Source organism: Alosa alosa, chromosome 2, assembly GCF_017589495.1.
Source record: "Alosa alosa isolate M-15738 ecotype Scorff River chromosome 2, AALO_Geno_1.1, whole genome shotgun sequence".
NCBI classification, from domain to species: domain Eukaryota; kingdom Metazoa; phylum Chordata; class Actinopteri; order Clupeiformes; family Clupeidae; genus Alosa; species Alosa alosa.
Window position 1 is genome coordinate 10760974 of NC_063190.1, and position 15390 is coordinate 10776363.

At 41.5% G+C, this 15390-nt stretch overlaps 2 protein-coding genes across 16 annotated transcripts in view; both read left to right on the forward strand.

Annotated features, from left to right (window-relative positions):
- LOC125286898 (protocadherin beta-15-like) overlaps window positions 1–15390 on the forward strand; it is a 163124-nt gene that overhangs the window by 60641 nt on the left and 87093 nt on the right. The window contains exons 1-2 of one of the 15 annotated variants that reach the window (XM_048232602.1): window positions 9348–11978; window positions 14062–14223. The exons of 11 other annotated variants lie outside the window; for them this stretch is intronic. In XM_048232602.1, coding sequence (XP_048088559.1) covers window positions 9573–11978; window positions 14062–14088 — 2433 coding nt within the window. In that variant the 5' untranslated portion in view covers window positions 9348–9572 and the 3' untranslated portion in view covers window positions 14089–14223. Of the gene's footprint in view, window positions 1–9347; window positions 11979–12176; window positions 14877–15390 lie in introns of those variants that run through there. 3 more of the 15 variants (XM_048232586.1, XM_048232335.1, XM_048232482.1) reach the window with 3 other exon arrangements.
- LOC125287205 (protocadherin gamma-A7-like) lies at window positions 2580–4141 on the forward strand. Its single transcript, XM_048232770.1, has one exon. It carries the CDS (start codon window positions 2753–2755, stop codon window positions 4091–4093), a length of 1341 nt encoding a protein of 446 aa, XP_048088727.1. The 5' UTR covers window positions 2580–2752; the 3' UTR covers window positions 4094–4141.

Sequence of the window (15390 nt, forward strand, 5' to 3'; positions counted from 1 at the left end):
AACTGTAAGTGCCACTGATGCTGACGAGGGAGAAAATGGACTAGTCACATATGAATTTAGTCTCCTGGCTGGTAAAGTAGCCAAACTCTTTACAATTGATAAGGTCACGGGAGAGATTACATTATCTGGGCCAATAGATTTTGAGGAGGAGAATCACTATGAAATCAGGGTTCAGGCTAAGGATGCCTTTGGTTTAGCATCAAATGCAAAAGTTATTATAGATGTCACTGATGTAAATGATAATGCTCCTGTAATTAATGTTAAATCACTGAAAAATCCAGTTCCTGAAAATGCAGCACCTGGTACCGAGGTTGGCATTATTAATGTACAGGATGAAGACTCAGAGGGAAACCGCCAGGTGCGTTGCACCATTCAGCAAAATGTTCCATTCAAATTGCTACCATCCATTGAGAACTACTATTCCCTAGTGACAACAGGTGAATTAGACCGGGAACAGATCTCAGATTATAATATAACTCTTATTGCTACTGATGAAGGGTCTCCGCCACTGTCATCCTCCAAGAATATCCGTCTCTCTGTGTCTGATGTGAATGATAACCCCCCTGTATTTGAACATCAGTCCTACAGCGCATATGTGACTGAGAATAACAAGCCTGGCTCCTCTGTCTGTTCTGTTACTGCGAGAGACCCAGACTGGAGACAGAATGGCACAGTGTTCTACTCTCTGTTGCCCAGTGAGGTCAATGGTGTTCCGGTCTCCTCATATGTATCCATTAATGGAGACACAGGGGTGATCCATGCTGCGAGGGCCTTTGACTATGAGCAGTTCAGAAGCTTCAAAGTTCAGGTTGTAGCCAGAGACAATGGTTCTCCTCCACTCAGCAGCAATGTGACTGTGAGTGTGTTCATAACAGATGAGAATGATAACTCTCCTCAGATATTATACCCTACTCCAGAAGGAAACTCCTTCATGACTGAGATGGTTCCTAAAGCTGCTCTTTCTGGCTCGCTGGTCTCCAAAGTGATCGCTGTTGATGCTGACTCTGGACAGAACGCGTGGCTGTCGTATCAGATCGTGAAGTCGACTGATCCAGGACTTTTCACTATTGGTCTCCACAGTGGAGAGATCAGGGCTCAGAGGGACATTTCTGAATCTGACAGCATGAAGCAGAACCTTGTGATCTCAGTGAAAGATAATGGACAGCCCACTCTCTCTACAACCTGTGCCGTATATTTACTCATCTCTGATAACTTGGCTGAAGTTCCTGAACTGAAAGACATGTCTTATGAGGAGAGCAATTCTAAACTCACATCTTATCTGATCATTGCTCTGGTGTCTGTTTCCACATTTTTCCTCACTTTCATCATTCTCATTGTGGCCATAAGGATTTGCCACAGGAGAAAGCCCAGACTGCTGTTTGATGGAGCAGTAGCCATTCCCAGTGCATATTTACCTCCCAACTATGCAGATGTTGATGGAACTGGAACTCTCCGTAGTGCTTATAACTATGACGCCTATATGACCACAGGGTCACGTACCAGTGACTTCAAGTTTGTCAGCTCTTACAGTGACAACACTCTGCTCGCCGGCAACACATTACCAAAGAATCTGGGGGCGAGCAGTGAATGTCTTGACTTCATAGGATCAAAATGCTCCACTCTGGTAAACATTATCAGCATACATTTTTTTCTTTGTTTATTTTTCTTATACCCATTTTTGCTTGAAGAGAGAAACAATGTGATGTATGATGATGAGATGAGGATTCTCACTAATTTAAACAATATTGTTTTTGAACTGTAGTTGAATCATTCAATCAATCATTCGTCTATTATTCTAATGGAAGCATTCAGTCAGATCTGTAGTACAGGATGTACATTTTTAATAGACTTAAAGAATAAGTCGCATGTTATCCCGTGAACCTGACAAAGTGTCTGTTTCAAAGTTTCATAGACAGCCCAAAACAAGTAACTCAAAGCTGACTTGCTTCTAGACTTTATTATCCTTTTATCACTCATCAGTATTATGATTATATCTCAACAACTTTTCTGTTGGGAATATGGAGTTGGATTTTCATAGCTTTGCATTATTATTTCACACATTTAACATAAACCCTATAAACCATAAATTAACTTATTCAAATTATAAACTCTAAGCACTGCTGCACAGACAGTCTAGATCGTCCCCCCCCATGATCTCCTTTGGTCTCTGTCTCGCTTCACATGCACCGTTAGCAAGCTTATGACTCAACATTTTTGTTGGTCTTGTTGTAATGTATAGTGCCATAACTGGTAGTTAGATTGATGCGTATACCTTCTGCACAGACTGTAGGCTATAAAAAAGGTATTCTGTTTGTAATCGTATTACCAACATGTGGCAGCCTAAACTAACAGCAGCAGTTAATTTTGCAAGATGAATAATAATAGGCTTAGAGATAGATTTTACATGGCTCATTTTCTATCATACAGATGCTCTTTCCCAAACATCGTGTGATATTTTAAATGTAGGCTACTGTGTAAAGTTGATGCCCACGTTTCTCTCACGTCCCACTGTAGTTTCATAACAGAACTCTGAGTGTCGCCATAGACCAGCTACGTTTCAGAAGTGTTACAGTTCCACCCACTGTTATAATATTTAAATTGATAAAGGCCTTCATTGCTCGTCAGTACATCACCAAAGCTGGTCGACTAACCTAACAGTCGTTTTTGAATCTGTATCAAGGATTTATGGTCTCATTTCGCCTACTCTGTTTCTCTATTCATTACCTAGTGAGGTGTACCTTGGATATTCAAAATGGCGAGAATGCAGATGAAAATCATTTCATTTTTTGAGGTTTTACTCTGTTTTGCGAACATCTTTTCCTTGGTTGGCACGGGTCTTGGAGATTTGAGCTACTCTATTCCAGAAGAATTGGATGTTGGATCTGTCATTGCAGATATAGCCAAGGATCTTGGACTCGACGCGCGCGGGCTATTACATCGCAAGGCAAGATTAGATTCAGATGGGAGCAGCAAACGCTTTTGTGACATAGACTTACAAGCCGGCAGTCTGGCGATCTCCGAGAGAATTGACCGCGAAGAATTGTGTGGTGCTAAAACTGCTTGCTCTTTGAAATACGAATTAGTTCTTGAGTCCCCGCTTGAACTGCATGCCATTACTTTGCAGGTTGAGGATGTAAATGATAATACACCGAAATTCCTTAATGACAAAGTTAAACTTGAAATCAGAGAATCCGCTGTGAAAGGGGCACGGTTTCCTTTACCTGAAGCGCACGATTCAGATGTGGGACACAACGGAATTCAAAACTATAAGCTGGAGAACAGCGATCATTTTGCATTGGCTGTACATTCAAATTCGGATGGGGGTAAATACAGCGAGCTGATCTTAGAGAATGAAATAGATCGTGAAAATGAGGAGGAAGTGATATTTTCGCTGTCTGCTATTGACGGCGGTACTCCACAGAGATCTGGAACTGTTATAATTCATGTCACAGTCATGGATGCAAACGATAATTTGCCTGTGTTCAGCCAGCCTGTTTATGAAGTCAATCTGCCAGAAAACGCCCCTTCAGGTACTGTTGTTCTGACCGTAAGTGCCACAGATGCGGATGAAGGCGCATATGGCGAGGTCACGTATGAATTTAGCCGCATATCAGACAAAGCAGCGAGACTGTTCGCAATAGACAACTTGAGTGGAGAAATCAAAGTAATTGGTTCAATTGACTACGAGGAGAAACATGAGTATGAGTTAAGGGTCCAAGCCAAAGATGGTGCAGGTTTGGCCTCTAATGCTAAAGTAATTATAGAGATAAGTGATGTCAATGATAATGCACCTTTGATATTTATCAAATCACTTAATAACCCTATTCCTGAGGATACAGCACCAGGCACAGAAGTGGGCATAATTAATGTGCAGGATAAAGACTCTGAGGGAAACAGACAGGTCCGCTGTGCCATTCCAGAAAACATCCCTTTTAAATTGAATCCATCTGTGAAGAATTATTACTCACTGGTCACTGCAGCTGAACTAGACCGTGAAAAGTTAACTCAGTATAATATTACAATAACTGCAATTGATGAAGGCAATCCACCACTGTCATCCTCCAAGACTATTCTCTCTCTGTGTCTGATGTAAATGATAACCCTCCTGTATTTGAACATCAGTCCTACAGTGCATATGTGACTGAGAATAACAAGCCTGGCTCCTCTGTCTGTTCTGTTACTGCGAGAGACCCAGACTGGAGACAGAATGGCACAGTGTTCTACTCTCTGTTGCCCAGTGAGGTCAATGGTGTTCCAGTCTCCTCATATGTATCCATTAATGGAGACACAGGGGTAATCCATGCTGTGAGGGCCTTTGACTATGAGCACTTCAGAAGCTTCAAAGTTCAGGTTGTAGCCAGAGACAATGGTTCTCCTCCACTCAGCAGCAACGTGACTGTGAGTGTGTTCATAACAGATGAGAATGATAACTCTCCTCAGATATTATACCCTACTCCAGAAGGAAACTCCTTCATGACTGAGATGGTTCCTAAAGCTGCTCTTTCTGGCTCGCTGGTCTCCAAAGTGATCGCTGTTGATGCTGACTCTGGACAGAACGCGTGGCTGTCGTATCAGATCGTGAAGTCCACTGATCCGGGACTTTTCACTATTGGTCTCCACAGTGGAGAGATCAGGGCTCAGAGGGACATTTCTGAATCTGACAGCATGAAGCAGAACCTTGTGATCTCAGTGAAAGATAACGGACAGCCCTCTCTCTCTACAACCTGTGCCGTATATTTACTCATCTCTGATAACTTGGCTGAAGTTCCTGAACTGAAAGACATGTCTTATGAGGAGAGCAATTCTAAACTCACATCTTATCTGATAATTGCGCTGGTGTCTGTTTCAACATTCTTCCTCACTTTCATTATCTTGTTAATGTCTTTGAGGTTTTGCCGTAAGACAAAGCGCAGGCTGTTGTTTGATGGAGCAGTTGCTATTCCAAGTGCTTATTTACCTCCTCATTATGCAGAGGTTGATGGAACTGGAACTCTCCGTAGTTCCTACAATTATGATGCATATATGACAACTGGCTCCCGTACAAGTGATTTCAAGTTTGTCCGATCTTACAATGACAGCATCCTTTCTGCTGGTAGTACTCTAAAGAAGAATACGCATGACAACAGTGATTGCATCAACTTCTTTGATAATGGATCAAAATATTCAACTCTGGTAATCACTCATTTGAGGTTTTTTTTTTAAGTTAGTACTGTACTGTTCCAAACAAATGTGTTTCTAATGCCCTTGCTTCATAATACCTATGAATAAGTGGAGCCAAGAAAAAAGTTGTGCAAAAGTGAGAGGCTGATGATGTTTGATGTTTGCGTGTGTGTGTGTGTGTGTGTGTGTGTGTGTGTGTGTGTGTGTGTGTGTGTGTGTGAGAGAGAGAGAGAGAGAGAGAGAGAGAGAGAGAGAGAGAGAGAGAAAGTGATCAGTCATCAATTTAGGATTTGGTTGATTAATTCGGGTACTATAACTTTTCCACAAATGCAATTTCTCTTTTTCATACTAGTATTGCCACAGTGCTTTGAGATGTGTGACATTTATTGTCACTTTTGCAGAATAGTTGTTGGTCAGTCGTGCTATCCAAATGTGTGTGAATAGTGAGCACTAATTGCATTGTTTGTTGTCAGATGGGTGTGCAGTATGCCTGACAGCCTCAAGGAGACAGGTCTTTGGTTAATTAGAAATCTACACAGATGTGCACTGCTTCATTATATTGTGTTTTTGAGAGAGAAGTAGGTCAGAATAAAAGTAGATGTGTATGTGTATGTGTATGTGTGTGTGTGTGTGTGTGTGTGTGTGTGTGAGAAAAGTTAAAGAGCCAGAACAAAAGTTGTTTAGAAGTACTTTTACAAACTAATGTGCACAACAACACTAAACACAGACACACACACACACACACACACACACACACACACACACGCACACAATAGTTTTCTCTCTCTCTCCATCTCGCTCTCACCCAGGACCACAACCATACAGACACACAAGAAGAGCAGGAGACAATCCTCAAGAGATAGAGCTGTGGAAAAAAACACACATAGACATAAATATCGATTATATTATTTATTGTTCTTTTCATGTGTTGTCCAATTACAATGACATTGTGCCATGAAGGGTGGATTGCCTCCCAAAACTATACACCTGATACACCTGATTCATTTATTTTCTTTTTGAAACCCACCTTGACTCAGTTATTGGCTGCTGATGTGTGTGGGTAATTTCCTTAATCTCACCATGAGCATGAAAACAGGGGGCACTCTGGGAAAAGTTACCTCAGACAAGCTGTGCACAGCATCTGCCTTGAGATTTAATGGGCAGGGATGGGTTGCTCTGGGAGTTGGAGTGTTGTCATGTTGGTTCTCTGGGTCGCGAGGTCATCTCAGAGTACATCATCGCAGTCACTTCCTCAAATCAGGGATCTCCAATGCTAAAAAATAAGAAAACTTCACGTATTAATATCTGAGATGTGAATGACAATGCTCCAGTGCTTGCAAAGAGTATGTACATAGCTGATCTGTTAGAGAACAATGAACCGGGTGTGTCTTTGGCCTCTGTTCATGCCAGAGATCAAGACTGATCAGAACACTAGAATATCATACTATTTGGATGTCACTCAATTTTATGAAGGTGCCAAGTTCATATCAGTGACTCAGCATGAAGACAGTTGGATGCAGTTGCACTTTGGGAAAAGTTACCTCTGCATCTATCATATCTATTATGTCTTAATTTTGTATTATAGTAGATAACATAAATGTATATGATTTTTTTGCACATACATTTATTTTTATACACTTTTTATACAGTTATATATTTCCTCTTAGAGGAATTGTTTTCTCTGAACTTCTCTGGTTTGTATGGTTCACTGGTTTGTATGGTTCAACCATATGGTTGTATGGACACTCACAACATAATCAGAGGTCCTGTGTATTACAATGTATGTTCTACATGCTAATTTCTGATCTTACTACTACTCTGTGTGTGTGTGTCTGCGTGCGTGCATGTCTGTGTGTGTGTGCGTGCGTTTGTGTGTGTGTTTGTGCATGCACATATCAGTATGTATGTGTCAGAACATGAGTACCTCTGCCTGCCTGTGCAGTTATAGACGTGTATCTTCACATACGTAACAGCAATGAGTGGTTAGATTCTAAACATTAATGATGGGTAAATGGGTAAATGACTGATTCTAAACATTAATGATAGGTAAATGGGCAAATGACTGATTCTAAACATTAATGATGGGTAAATGGGCAAATGACTGATTCTAAACATTAATGATGGGTAAATGGGCAAATGACTGATTCTAAACATTAATGATGGGTAAATGGGCAAATGACTGACCAGTGTCATTTCTTCTTTTTCTTTTCTTCCCTCTGCTCTCCTGTCCTGCTCTCCTGTCCTGCAATGTCCTACTAAATACAAAAGGTAAGACACAATCTTTTATACACAATCTTTTATATCACCACACAATCTTTTATATCACCACACAATCTAAGGCAAGGGGCATTGCGTGCTCCCCAGCCAGTCAGCCCAACAACACACTGAATTTGCAGGAGAGTTTGATGTTGTTCAAACAAAGAGCTGCAGCTAAAAATGGAAAACAAACCTTCTTGCCAAAAACTGGCAATGCAGCGTAAAAGAAAGGTACCGTTAGCAGCTGGCACCCTCTACATAACAAAGTGTGCAAAGTATGTCATATCTTTCTTTATTCATTAGGTTGTGGTGCATTTAGCCTGCTCCCCTGTGCAACTCTATCTCTCTCTCTCTCTCTCTCTCTCTCTCTCTCTCTCTCTGAAACACATGTCCACACACACACACACACACACACACACACACACACACACACACACACACATGCACCGTTTCTCCCACTTCCTCTCTGACACAGTCCTGCTCTTCCTCTATTAAACTCTCTCTCTACCTCTTCCTCTCTCTCTATCTCTCCCTACTCCTCTCAGTCTCTCTCTCTCCCTCCTCCTTTCTCAAACACACACATACTCTCTCTCTCCCTCTTCCTGGTCAGACACACTCTTTCACTCAATCTCACACCTACTTTCTCTCTCTCTCTCTCTCTCTCTCTTTCTCTTTCTCACACTCACACTCACACACACACACACACACACACACACACACACACACACACACACACACATGTGGGCACACGTACAGAGGGTGTGGGTCTGTATTCACACTAAAGGGCCCTGCACTGCTGGGGTAAAGTAGGTCAGTAGGAGGATTGCCTCATAGCATCACAGCTCCACATGTTTTGTCGCTTCAGAGGTTGTGCAGTATCTTCCCTTGGCCTCTAGTTAAACTGCAAAAGCTGTAATATTAATTCTAAAGATATATAAAAATAAAAGACATGAAGCAAAATATTGAGGAGAAGAAATAAGGACATTAACATTGCTGAATGTGTTGAACCATTCATATATGCAAAATATTGGACAGGACATTATCAAAGTAGGTGGCAAATTCACACTATTGACACATTCTTGATTTTGTCTGCCTATGTGCTCGTGCTGTGTGTGTGTGTGTGTGTGTGTGTGTGTGTGTGTGTGTGTGTGTGTGTGTGTGTGTGTGTGCATGCAGTATTTTCAAAGAAGGCCCAATGCACTGAATCTTACTGTTGTTTTTATATATGAGACTTTCTCATCTTGAATGATCAACTCCTGTCCTAATCTAAAACCTCAGTAAAATCAGCTGCTCTCTAAATGTAACCCACAACACAGATCTGAACAATGTACAAGTTACATTCCAACTGCCCATGTCATGTCATTGTTAAATTGTGACATCATAAAGTGGTCAAATATACTTTGTTCTAGAATGGAAAAGTGCCAAAAGAGCTCTTATGAGTTTGAGGTCATTTCCAAATTGAGAGGTTGATGCTTTTTTGATGGTGATGGTTGTGATGTAATGCCGGTGTTGTGGTACTGAACAGCTGTGTGGGTTATACATCAACCAGGTATGTAAAGCCTTACGTCTATCCGGCTCAGCTGCCACCCGTTCTTAGTGCTCATTTGTATTTAATTTGTATTTAAAATCTGTAGTGCTTCTATCAGCGGTCGCTTTTGTGGTGTTCTTCAGTCACTGTCCGTGGTGCTGAAACGGAAAGGCTCACACACACGTATGCCATTCAGTGAGGAGATGACTGGGTATTAGTTGATTAACAACAACAACAACAACAACAACAACGGAACAAAAATGATTATATTAATGATATATTCTGTTTGATACATTTATTTATCCATTTATTATGTAAAAAATAACATATGGGAATGCGTCATATGTGACTTGTGGTCGGCAATTTTGTTTTTCGGTCTCTTGGAGCCGCTGTTGATCAGCAAGTCGATTTTGGTTCATTTTGAAGGAACCTCCCTTCTTCACCAAGCTTAGCATAAGGAGAAACACCATCTTTTTCCTCTGAACATCGATGGAACAACACATTTTAACATGATAAAATGCAAAGGAATTACCTCGTGAGATCTATCCAAACAAACTTGTGACATCTGCCGTTGGGTCAAAATTTGGATTATAACCTAGGCTAATTGTTTTCCACTTGCTCGAGGACAATGTGCAAACGAGAAAGGGAATGGCCACCGTGTCGTTGGTATACACACATATTTATTCTATCGATGATGCAGATCAATGCAACATGGTGTCAGGTGAGATACTCTATACCAGAGGAAATGGTTAAGGGGTCTTTAGTGGGTGATGTGTCAAAAGACTTAGGAGTGGACATCAAGAGACTGAGAGCAGGTCGAGCTCGCATAGTTTCCGACGACAACAACGACTGTGTAGAGTTAAATGCGGACAAAGGGCTTTTGCTTGTGAAAAGGCGCATTGATAGAGAGGAGCTGTGTGCACAGATCTCTCCTTGCAGTTTCAGCTTTGAAATTGTTTTAGAAAACCCAATGGAATTGTTTAGTATTACTGTTGAAATAACGGATATAAATGATAATGCACCTTCTTTTTCAAGTAAAGAAATCGCACTGGATATTAGTGAGTCTGCATTACCTGGGGCACAGTTTGTGTTGGGCAGCGCCGTTGATGCTGATGTAGGGACGAATACACTTCAGACTTATACTCTTAACCCAAGCACACAATTTAATCTGAAAGAACAACTGCTCGCCGACGGAGGAAAGTATGTGGAGATGATACTGCAGTCTCCTTTAGACAGAGAAAAACAGAGTGAACTGTTATTAACACTGACTGCCTCCGATGGGGGTACTCCTCGTCGAACAGGGACAGTGACTGTAAGAGTTAACATCCTAGATGCTAATGACAATGCGCCGTCGTTTACCCAAGCAGTTTACAAGTCCACTGTTCTGGAAAATTCACCCATTGGGAGTTTAGTAACAACTGTGATCGCAACAGACGCTGATGAGGGACTTAATGGACAGGTATCTTATTTTTTTGACCATTTAACACAGCAAAATTCAATTCCTTTCTCTTTAAATCGTACACATGGTCAAATTAAAGTATCTGATTTAATTGATTTTGAGAAATCGAAGCAATTTCAAATAAATGTCATCGCCAAGGATGTAGGTGGGCTCTCCAAGTCCTGTAAAGTTATAATTGAGGTGATTGATGTAAATGACAATTCCCCTGTTATAGGCTTGACTTCGTTTTCTAATACGGTCCCTGAAAATTCTCCGATTGGGACTACTTTGGCTATACTTAACGTCAAAGATCTTGATAGTGGTAAGAATGGGCTTGTGAACTGTAGCATTAATGCATCACTTCCGTTTAAGGTTAAATCCTCACTCAACAGTTATTATACGTTGGTTACAGACGGTCTTTTGGATCGCGAGGTCGTCTCGGAGTACATCATTACAGTCACTGCCTCAGACCAGGGATTTCCGTCGCTTAAAACTAATAAGACTTTACGTATTAAAATATCAGATGTGAATGACAACGCTCCAGTGTTTGCAGAGAATATGTACATAGCTCATCTGTCAGAGAACAATGAACCGGGTGTGTCTGTGGCCTCGGTTCATGCCAGAGATGAAGACTGTGATCTAAACGCTAGAATATCATACTATTTGAGTGACTCTCACGTTAAGGAAGGTGCCATTTCTAAATTCATATCAGTGAATTCTGAAACGGGGATAATTCATGCCATAAAGTCTTTTGATTATGAGCAAACTAAGGTTTTTGAATTTCTAATAAAAGCCCAAGACGGAGGCTCGCCGCCTTTAAGTAGTAATGTAACTGTAAAAGTTCTTATCCAGGATCAGAATGATAACTCACCTCACATACTTTACCCAGTGCAGACAGGTGGCTCTCTGGTGGCTGAGATTGTGCCTCGCTCAGCAGATATTGGTTATCTGGTCACTAAAGTGGTGGCTGTTGATGTAGACTCTGGACAGAATGCCTGGCTCTCATATAAACTACAGAAACCTGCAGACAGGCCGCTGTTTGAAGTGGGTGCACAGAATGGAGAGATCAGAACTGTGCGTCAGGTGACTGATAAAGATGCTGTGAAACAGAAACTCACTGTTGTAGTGGAGGACAGCGGACAGCCCTCTCGCTCTGCTACAGTCAATGTGAACGTGGCAGTAGCGGACAACTTTCCTGAAATGCTCTCAGAATTCACAGACTTTACGCGCGACAAGGATCACAATGACAACTTGACTTTTTTCTTGGTCTTGGCCTTAGCTGTAGCGTCCTTCTTATTTGTTTCGTGTTTAGTCGTTATAATCTCAGTGAAGATCTACAGATGGAGACAATCTCACCTCTATCAGTCCAATCTACCAGTTATTCCATACTACCCACCTCATTACGCAGACGCTGGGGGCACAGGAACTCTGAAACATGTGTATAATTATGAAGTGTGTATGACAACTGACTCTCGGAACAGTGATGTCAAGTATCTCAGACCAGTCAGTCAAAATTTGCTCAGTGTTGATGGTGGTGGAACAGACACGCTGACTTCTGTACGAAGGGACAACGCACCGAGTGAATATTCAACTCTGGTGAGTCCAGCTTTATCTCTCTCCCGTCTCTCAAACGTATCCATTTATTGTAGGCTATTAACATTGTATACTATGTGTATGAATTATTTGTGCTTTACAAGCATTTATTCAACCATTGTTGTTTTCACAAACCAATGCACCAACTCGTTTACTACTTCGATGTATTTATTTTTTACTATTTCAACATGGCATATCTCCACGTTTACATCGTTTTAAATACAAAGGCGTGCAGTATCTCCTTGTAGACTCAAAGGGCCGCTGTTGAACTAGACTTTCCTTTTTCTGTATGAGGCGGAGACCTCCCGCAGTCGTTGACGAAACCGACATTGAAAGCATATTTTTCCTAACAATATTCTGGACTGCTTAGACATTTCTCTACCAGCGCAATCATATGTCTACATGATCCCGTCTTCACGTGGAAATACAGGACAATACTAAAAGAGTGCTTGAATTCACATAATGGATTATGAAATATTTGGTTTGCTAAGCAGGCCTTGGCGGATAGATCTGGTTGTGAAATGGCAAGTACTGCTGTTAATTATTTGTATAAACATATATGTCGTTTATAGTCAAGCAAGATATTCAATCCCAGAGGAACAGCCAGAGGGATCATTAGTGGGTAATATTGCAAAAGATTTCGGACTAGACATTGACAGACTCATTTCTGGTAAAGCTCGGATTGTCACAAAAGGGAGTCGTCAGTATGTTGATCTCGACAGAGACAAAGGCATTCTGGTTGTTAAAGAAAGAATTGACCGAGAGGAGCTTTGTAAACACATTACGCCATGTAGTTTCAGCTTTGAAATCATAATGGAAAACCCTATACAGCTACATCGTGTTACGGTCGAGGTTCGGGATATTAATGACAACGCGCCCTTGTTTCCTAAAAACAGGGTGGATCTGGAAATAAGCGAGCTTGCTGTGTTGGGAACTCGTTTTGGATTAGACAGTGCTGTAGATTTAGACGTAGGTGTCAATGCTATTCAAAACTATGTACTTAGACCGTCTGATCATTTTAAACTTCAAATTCAAAGCCAAGCGGACGGCAGAAAATATGTCGAAATGGTACTTCAAAAGCACCTAGACCGTGAAAGAAAAGAATCGCTAACTCTGATGCTCATTGCCAGTGATGGCGGAGAGCCTGAGAAATCTGGCACGGTGAGCATCCACATCACAGTATTAGATGGTAATGATAATGCTCCGATTTGTGAGCAAGCCGTGTATAAAGCGGAGGTACAAGAGAATTCGCCTAGTGGCACACTAATAACTGTTGTCCGTGCCTCTGATGCAGACCAGGGTGCAAATGGCGAGCTTACTTATTCTTTTGCGCAGACCAGTATAGAGGCTACAGAGCTTTTCCGAATAAATCCAGACACGGGGGAGATAACTTTGCAGGGAAATTTAGACTATGAGACTGAGACCAACTACCAACTAAATGTGAAGGCAAAAGACTTTGGTGGTCTTGCTGACACATGCAAAGTGGTCTTAGAAATAGTTGATGAGAACGACAACTCCCCTTCCATACAACTGATGTCCTTTTCAAACACCATACCAGAGAATGCACCCATTGGGACAACGATCGCTGTAATAAATGCAGAGGACGCAGACTCTGGCAAAAATGGCATAGTACACTGCGCCATAAACACAGACATTCCCTTCATAATCGAATCATCTTTAAGCGATTACTACACACTTGTTACAAACGGTCCGTTGGATAGAGAGACTATAGCTGAATATAATATTACCATTATGGTTTCCGACGAAGGAATACCCAAACGTCATGGCAATAAACCAGTAACAGTTAAAATATCGGATGTGAACGACAATCCTCCGTTGTTTGATCACAATGAATTAAGCGCATTTATTATTGAAAACAACAGCCCAGGTATATCAATAATCACAATTAAAGCTGCTGATTTAGACGCAGGTTTAAATGCAAGAGTTACATACTTTCTTAGCGATAAGGATATTGGTGGCATGCCTGCCAGCTCATTAGTTTCTGTAAACCCAGATAGTGGTGTGATTCAGGCTTTGCGCACATTTGATTACGAACAAATGAAAACGTTTCACTTTAACGTTACAGCCAGAGATGGAGGTTCACCGCCTTTGAGCACAGATGTAACTGTGATTGTACATATTCAAGATCAAAATGACAATGCGCCCCAGATACTTTATCCTGTCCAGACTAGTGGATCTGTAGTGGCCGAAATGGTGCCACGTTCAGCAGATGTTGGATATCTCGTGACCAAAGTAGTGGCTGTTGATGGGGACTCTGGACAGAATGCCTGGCTCTCATATAAACTACACAAACCTGCAGACAGGCCGCTGTTTGAAGTGGGCGCACAGAATGGAGAGATCAGAACTGTGCGCCAGGTGACTGATAAAGATGCTGTGAAACAGAAACTCACTGTTGTGGTGGAGGACAACGGACAGCCCTCGCGCTCAGCTACAGTCTATGTGAATGTGGCAGTAGCGGACAGCTTTCCTGAAATACTCTCAGAATTCACTGACTTTACGCATGACAAGTATTATAACGATAACTTGACCTTTTATTTAGTGTTGGCACTGGCTGTGGTATCCTTCCTCTTCATTGCATGTTTAGTTGCCATAATCTCAGTCCGGATCTACAGATGGAGACAGTCTAGATTTTTGTACCAGTCAAATTTGCCAGTTATTCCGTACTATCCTCCACATTATGCGGACCCTGGAGGTACTGGTACTTTGAAGCACGTATACAATTATGAGGTATGCATGACAACAGACTCCAGGAAGAGTGACGCAACATTGGCCAGACCCATTGGTCAAAACCTTTTAATAATGGATCAAAATTCTTCTGAGACATTACAACGTGCGATGAAAGAAAAACTTTTCCTAGATGACCCAGACTCCCCGGATCAGGTGAGTTGAGCATATTTCACTTATTAACCCGCCCACTGTTCCTGTTAGTCGTCTTATTTGAAGTTTTCAATTCCCTGCAAACTCACACAAACCACTTGTAATGTGATGTGTATTGTAAGTCTTAAGATATAGCAGCGTCTCTTGGAGTCACGAATGGAATTTTTTATTTGTTTTCATGTATTTATTTGGAATAAGGATAGCCTACCTACATATCTGCTTGTAACCCATATTCGACCCTGTCAAACAATGTCCCTGTTACACTTACTGAACTCTAAGTGCCGCTGTTGGCTAACCTAAATTGACTTCAGTCTCTGATCAAATCTGCGCCACCTCCCATATCTTTGCCGCTCCTCCATCTTTAGTCTGTACAGCCATCTCTCTGAGATGTCCTTTCGGAAGCAAACGCAGTCTGTAGCCGAAATATTACGAGAATAATCGACTTGTTTTCTGCCTAACCTTTTTTGTAACTGAAGAAATCGCGTTGGATATACATAGTTTCATTTTCCTCCTTTAT